This window comes from Chenopodium quinoa, unplaced genomic scaffold (genome assembly GCF_001683475.1).
Source record: "Chenopodium quinoa cultivar QQ74 unplaced genomic scaffold, ASM168347v1, whole genome shotgun sequence".
NCBI classification, from domain to species: Eukaryota; Viridiplantae; Streptophyta; class Magnoliopsida; order Caryophyllales; family Amaranthaceae; genus Chenopodium; species Chenopodium quinoa.
The window spans coordinates 5,271,395-5,278,819 of record NW_018743792.1 but is presented as its reverse complement, the minus strand read 5'-3'; the positions used below and the strand labels follow the sequence as shown (position 1 = coordinate 5,278,819).

Sequence of the window (7,425 nt, the reverse complement as noted above, 5' to 3'; positions counted from 1 at the left end):
GGGCCATATCGCACCAAATTGCCTGCAGAACTCGAGTGAGATGTCCATTGAACAAGCCAATGCTTTCTACTCCTCAAATCCCAAAAATCCTTATGATCCCTACTCAAATTCCTATAATGAAGGTTGGAAACACCATCCAAACTTATCATACAAGAACACCCAAGCACAGCAAAATCCATCACCACCACCCTAACCCAACAAATACAACTAACCACTACCTGGTTTCCAACAAAGACCATCCATGAACCAACAACCAATGCAACCACAACCCTAAAAATCTAGCCTTGAAGTGATGATAGAGAGCTTTATTACCACAACCAATAGTGCTATCCAACAACAAGGTAACTCAATCCAACAGTTGCAAGCCCATAGTAAGCTCATGGAAAGCCAAATAAGCCAATTTTCACAACAGGTGAGTCGCCTATCAACTCTTCAAGATCAAGCAAAGGTTCAAAAAGAACAATGCAATGCTGTTTTCTTGAGAAGAGATGAAGCCTTTCCAAGGCAAATTGTTGAGAAAGTGTGCAGTGAGGAGTCTAGAAAAGACGAAAAGGGCAAAGATGTTCAAAGCTCCAAATATGTGGCTCCACCGGCTTATGAGGAACCGATGCCTTTCCCGCAACGGTTGTCAAAAGCCGTGCTCGATAGACAATTTGGCAAATATTGTGAAGCCCTCAAGAAGGTACACGTTTCTACTCCCTTTTCTGATCTTTTAGTTCAAATGCCTCAATTTGCAAATTTTGTAAAGAATATCAAAGATCAACGTGAGGATAATGAAGTAGCACATAAGAAGGGCCCTACTCTCTTATATGATAACCTACCACCTAAGCTGCATGATCCTGGTAGTTTCACTATTCCCTACACGATAAACGAGAAATTTTTCGATAGGGTTTTGTGAGATTTAGGTGCTAGTGTTAACTTAATGCCCTATTCACTATATGAGAGTTTAGGCTTGCAAGGACTTAGACCTTCCCCTATTTCTCTTCAATTAGCTTATAGGACCTCTACACTCCCTAAGGGTGTGGTTGAAGATGTATTAGTTAAGGTTGGTGAACTTGTTTTTCCTGTTGATTTTGTTGTTATGGACATGAAAGAAGACCATAAGATCCCGATTATATTTGGTCGTCCATTCCTTGCCACAAGTCAAGCTTTAATAGATGTTCCTAAAGGACAAGTGACTATTAGGGCCCAGGATAAACAAGTCATGTTCAAGCTCTTTGATGAACATAATTTTAAATTTGATGGTGGTATTTGCTTAAGAATCAATGCTACTAACCCTTTGTTTGATAAGTATGTATTTGATAGAAATTTCGAGAGAAGCAAGGACAAAATTCCACCCGATGATGTGCTTGGCCACATGATGGTGAGTTCGGATATAAGGAAGGTAAACAATAAAATGAAGGAGTCACTTGGAGGCAATCATTCCCATGGGCAACATTGCGGAGTTCCCCCTTCGTGTGGTGATCCCGGTTGAGCCAATGAGTATCACTACGGTCAAGCTAAAGACCTTATAAACAAGCGCTAAATGGGAGGCAACCCATTCTCGATCCTTTACTTTTCTTTTATTTATTTTTTTATTTTTTTTTTATTCTTGATATTATTTTCTCTATCTAAATAGGTGAAAAGAGTTTATTTTTGATTCTTGATGTTATTTTCTCTATCTAAATAGGTGAAAAGAGCAAATTCTACGAGGATGGAGTCCACGAAATAAGGCACGTCCGTGCTTCCAACCTAGCTCCGACCCGAGGTATTGTTTTCCCCCTTCCGATAAGTAGATCTGTTTCCCTCTCCCCTTGCCCATTTTACACTGATTTTTGCATACGTTGAGGACAATGTATGGTTTATCTTGGGGGAGGATTCACTTTTCACCATGTATATATTAGTTTTTCTTTTAGTATTTGGCTAGTTTATTTCTTTTTAGTGTTGATTGATATGCCATTACATGACTATACTTCTATGATAACAATTATATATGTGTGCTTTGCGAAAATAGTTTTCGAAAACCCATTCACCGATTTGCTTTGAATTGAGTTGGTTTGTGGCCAGGATGGTCTCCTCGCTCTACTTATGTGAATAGTTTGTGTACCCGGTGAGAGTTTTGAGCCATATTTGACTGATTTCAATCTATCTCAGTCATGTTTCTTCTTGTGTGATTAGTTTGTCCTTCACTTAATTGAATTCTTGGTCTTGCTTTTTGACTGTTTGAGACTTGAATGATGCATGTTGCGAAAAAATGATTGAAATTTCCTTGTAGAGAATAGAGCCTCCACATTTTAGGCCTACTTATTTTTTTTTTTCCATTCACCCGTAGGTTGAGCCAATTTGAGTCGTGTTTTAACCCCTTCTTGATACCCTACATTTAAAGCCATAGAGCTATTTTTCTAGGTTTATTTGAAGTGTTTTACACTTATTAAAGCCCTATGAGTGATGTATAAAAAAAATAAAGAAAAAGAGAAGAAAACAAAGAGAAAGAAGGGAATGTATTTATTAGAAGGAAGAAAAGAAAAAAAAAAGAAGAAAGGAAGAAAAAGAGCTTTAAAAGTTTTTTTTTTAAAAAGGAGTCTTCCTAATTACCAATTAGTCCCTTCCTCTTTGTGAAAAAAAAAAGAAAAAATATATAAAAAAAATAAGGAGAAAAAGGTATGATCGAAAAAAAAGAAAAAACGAGAAGGAAAAAGAAAGAAATAACGGGCTATGCTTATTTTGTATGAAGTTGGAGGAAATAAGGTTGGTTTGAACCCGACATTTGAATGTGTAGTGGGATTAGGATTTGTTATATTTTGAGCACCACATTCCTAAATAACGTCGTCCAACCCTTGTTTACTAAGCTTACCCTTTATGGATTTCATTACTTTTGTAATTGCATCAATCATTAGAAGTGGAGAAAGTCACATTGCAAGCCTAAAGAGGCCGATTCATGTGAAGTTGACATGCATTCTATGCTTAGGTTGAGTGATATCATATTTCACCCCGTAAACACATGAGCGTTTATTGTTTTTATTTTTCACAACTAAAGTGAGAGCTATTTATGTTTGTGTGAGTTGGTATGGGGAGATGTGTGATAAGATGTTTGTCGATTCCAAGTATATGAGGTTTATGGTGGTTTTTATGCATATTGACTCTTATTTTTGTTTTCCTCGTGATTTCAAATTGATGGCACATTGTGATGGTTTGAGAAGTTGTCTTTCTCCTCCCTTGTGATTCATGGTTAAATGCTTGAGGAAAAGCATTAGTCTAGCTTGGGGAGTTTGATAAGTCGTGTTTTGTGCATATTTGTTTTTGGTTGGTTTTATTAGCTTAGCTGAGTGTTTTAGTCCATTTTGGTGTAATTTGGTTTAGTTTCGATGATTCGATGCTTTTATGGGTAGTTTCGTTGTTTTTGATGTATTTCAGGATTAACGGAGCTAATTGAGCAAAAATGAAGCAAAACGTTGATGAAATACTTGACTAATATGACAACTGATCACTATTACGCTCATAACTTTTGAGATACAAATGATAATGGAGTTATTCAAATTTCATTGGAAAGTAGACTTGAAGAACTTTCTAACGATATATTACACGCCTCAAACGGAGCTCCGGATATGAAGTTATGACTGATTTATGATGAGTGATATGCGCAGCAGAGGAGGCACGTCCGTGCCCCATTGAAGCACGTCCGTGCCTCATCGCGAAAGAATTAATCCAAAGTTTCTGCCATAGAGGCACGTCCGTGCCTACTGAGGGGCACGTCCGTGCCTCCTGGGAGGATTATGCGCCAAGAAACTTTGTTATCTTCTTATCTTTCTAGGGCTATATATATATATTAAGTAGTGTTTTATTTCTTCATTAAGTTTTATTCTAGCCTTTTATTTTACTTTATTAAGAACTAGTTCTCTCTATTTTATTTTCTTTACTTTTGTAATTCAAGATTCAAGATTTACACTTTCCGCCTTCAATTTAATTCAAGATTTGGTATTTTGTTTTCATCTCTTATTTCTTAATTATGTTTTCTTTAATTATCTTTGTTATTGTTTATTCCATTATGAGTGAGTAGATTTCCTATTCCAAGATCTAGGGTAGCCCAATTATGATTGATGCATGAATTAAATCTTTAAATTCTCTAATGACTTTTGCAATTTCTATGCTAAATTGATTATGATTATTCCAATGCTAGATTAGACGTAATCTTAGTATTGTGATTATTCCATTGTTTCTATCACAACGACAGTTGGGTTTAAACGAATTTGAGTAGATCAATTTAGGGTTTGATATTCAACACAAGAGTAGTTGGGTTTGATAATTGGGAAGTTAGAGTAATGTGTTCAATGTCTCTAATATGCATGATACCATGAGAGTAGGCTTGATTGTATGTTAGGGAAGCCATTGATACTCGAGAGAGGTCCTTGGTATTTATTAGGGTTTACTTTTCCCCATTCAATTGGAATCGTACGTTAGGGGTAGAAATATAATTGCATCAAGCGTAATTGTGGTGTTACTAGATCTTGGATGTTTTAATTACTTGATTTCTTCATATTCTTTAGTTTATTTTCGATTTTCCATACATTAGTTCCTTAATTAATCGATCATTATTGATTCTTGCTTAGTAGGAATTTGAGTCTATTTAATTATTTTTGAACCTTAGTCTCTTGGGATTCAACCCTTGCTTGCCCTGCTACATAGTAGTGGTCAGTTAGGTTATATTTTGTTAGGTACGCGACACGCCTATCAAGCCCACATTTCCCAAATTATTTCTTGCCATTCTTATTCCCGGCCTACGTTACAAACTTGAAAAAGTCCTTCCGATCTTCGTGCATAGCATTGTGTTCATGTGAAACGAGTCTTTTGTCGAAATGCTGGAGTATATGTTACATTTCGAGTCGACGTTTGATTAGGTTGAGCGATATTATAACCCTCTAAACACGCGAGTGTTGTGAGATGGGGGGATTGTATTATTGGTGGGAACGGTGAGAGATCGAGCTCATTTTTAGCTCGCCACATAAAGAGTGTGTTAAGTGACCACCGAGGTGAGATATTCTAGTCATCGATTCTTAAGTTGTACATGGTTGATTTCACTTGACGACTATTTAGGTTGATTGATGGTTTGAGTGATTTGATTGGTTGGCTATGATGTATGCTTGTTTGATTTCGATTTTGAGTCCTCTATTTTCAATTGCATTATGGGGTGAAGTATGTTTACTTGATTATTTGTTATTTTTTATTGCCTTGCTTGAGACAAGAAAGAGGTTAGCTTGGGGGAATTTGATGTATGTGTTTTATACTATGATTTATCCCGGTTTTACAACGTATATTTGCATGGTTTTAGGCTCTTTAGAGCCATTTCACGCTAACAATCTCTTCTCTAGTGTGTTCGATGTATTTTTTGTGAGTTTCATAGGAATGTGGAGTTTCTTGGATGAATCGAACATGTTTTGGATGTTTATAGAAGAAGTTAGTGCATGCAGAAGAAGGTTTCCCCCATGCCCTGTTGACCCTAGCTTGCCCGGTCAAACAGGGCAAAGAAAGATGAGTAGAACACGAAGTATTTGCATAAGACCCCATGTGCCCGATTGGGCATGTCTTGCCCGGTTGGACCGGGCACAGAGGAATTAGATGATAATTGAGATTTTCGAAGGCAGCAAGCAATATATGTAAACCGCCTCACGCGCCCGATCGGGCATTGTCCGCCCGGTTGGACCGGGAACGTGGTGGAAGATGTGCTATGAAGGAAAGCAAGTGTCGTATCCCAACCGCCCGATCGGGCACCCCTTGCCCAGTGGGACCGGGCACTGTTTTGCGGAAGCCGATTTGCTTATTTTCACAATTCTATCTTTTTGGGTGTATAAATACGCTTTGTAATCACAATTAGAAAACACTTATTATTTCCCTTAAGCATTATTTTCTCTCTAGAACCCTAGTTTACTCTCTTTCAAGCATTTTAATTCTCTCATTAGATTTAATTATTGTTCATCAACAATTCGAGTTATTTCAATTGAAGCATCATTGGTATTCATCTCTATTCCTTTCTCTTTCAATTATTTTTGTTTTCAATTATGTTTTCCTTGGTTATTATTGTTATTGCTTCTTTCAATATGTGTGAGTAGTTTCCTTATTCCAAGATCTAGGGTAGCCCAATTATGATTGATGTATGGATTAATTCTTTAAATTCTCTAATAACTATTGCAATTGTTATGCTAAATTGATTATGATTATGCCAATAATAGATTAGAGATAATTAGTATTGTTATTATTCCATAGTTTCAATCACAACGAGAGTTGGGTTTTAACGGATTTGAGTAAATTAATTTAGGGTTTGAGATTCATCACGAGAGTAGTTGAATTAATAATTGGGAAGTGAAGTAAAGTGTTTAATGTCTCTAAGTTGCATGATACCATGAGAATAGGCTTGATTGTAGGTTAGGCAAGCCATTGATACTCGAGAGAGGTACTTGGTATTGATTAGGGTTTGCTTTTCCCCATGTTAATTGGAATTGTATGTTAGGGGTAGATATATAATTGCATCGATCGTAATTGTGGTGATACTTGATCTTGGATGTTTTACCTTATTGATTCATTATATTCTTTTGATTTATTCTAGTTTTCCATACATTAGCTCTTAGTTTATTCCACCATTGATTGATTTTTGCTTAGTGATTACTTGAGTCTAGATAGTTTAGGTGAACCTTAGTCTTTTGGGATTCGACCCTTACTTGCCCGACTACATAGTTAGGAGGAATAGTTAGGTTATTTTTGTTAGGTACGCGACACGCCTATCAGAAGCCTTCAATGATATTTGTACTACCCGATATGGTACTCACATTAATCATTTCATCATCAAATGAGAGAAATATTTTTTATTTTTAAGTATAGTATGAGTAGTTGCACTATCAACAAGACATAATTCTTCACCATTTATAGAAAACTGAACTTGAGTAGTATCCATATTCTTCATGAAATAAAATACATGTCAAAATATTAAGCATAAAAGTAATGATGATAAAATAAATAAATCAATAAAAATTGCCAAATAATTCATAAATTAATAAGGCATATAAAGTCTTTATTACAACCATTAAAATTTACATAATTAAATTAGTAGATTAAGTCTAATACTTGAAGTTGACACAAATCAATATAAATATAATTATTTCCTTCCGGGGAAGTGAAGAAATCAGCAACTTCTAAATGAGTTGCATTGCCAAAATAAAAATTATTCCCTTCGTGGGAAGTGAAGAAATCAACAGCTTCTAAATGATTTGCATTGGCAAAATCAAAATCACCTTCACCATCTTCAAGAACAAGGTTTGCCTCAATTTTCTTTCCTTTCTTTAATGATTCTTGGTAAAGTTCAACAAGATGCTTTGGAGTTCTACACACCCGAGACCAATGGCCTTTTACTCCACAACAGTAACATATATTGGTCTCACTTTTCTCTTTCTCAATTTT

At 35.9% G+C, this 7,425-nt stretch overlaps 1 protein-coding gene across 1 annotated transcript; it reads left to right on the top strand.

The window, feature by feature from the left end:
• The first annotated feature begins 292 nt into the window (after positions 1-292).
• LOC110685119 lies at positions 293-898 on the top strand. Its single transcript, XM_021861581.1, has one exon. The coding sequence runs from the start codon at positions 293-295 to the stop codon at positions 896-898; it is 606 nt and encodes a 201-aa protein (XP_021717273.1).
• The last annotated feature ends 6,527 nt before the right edge of the window (positions 899-7,425 follow it).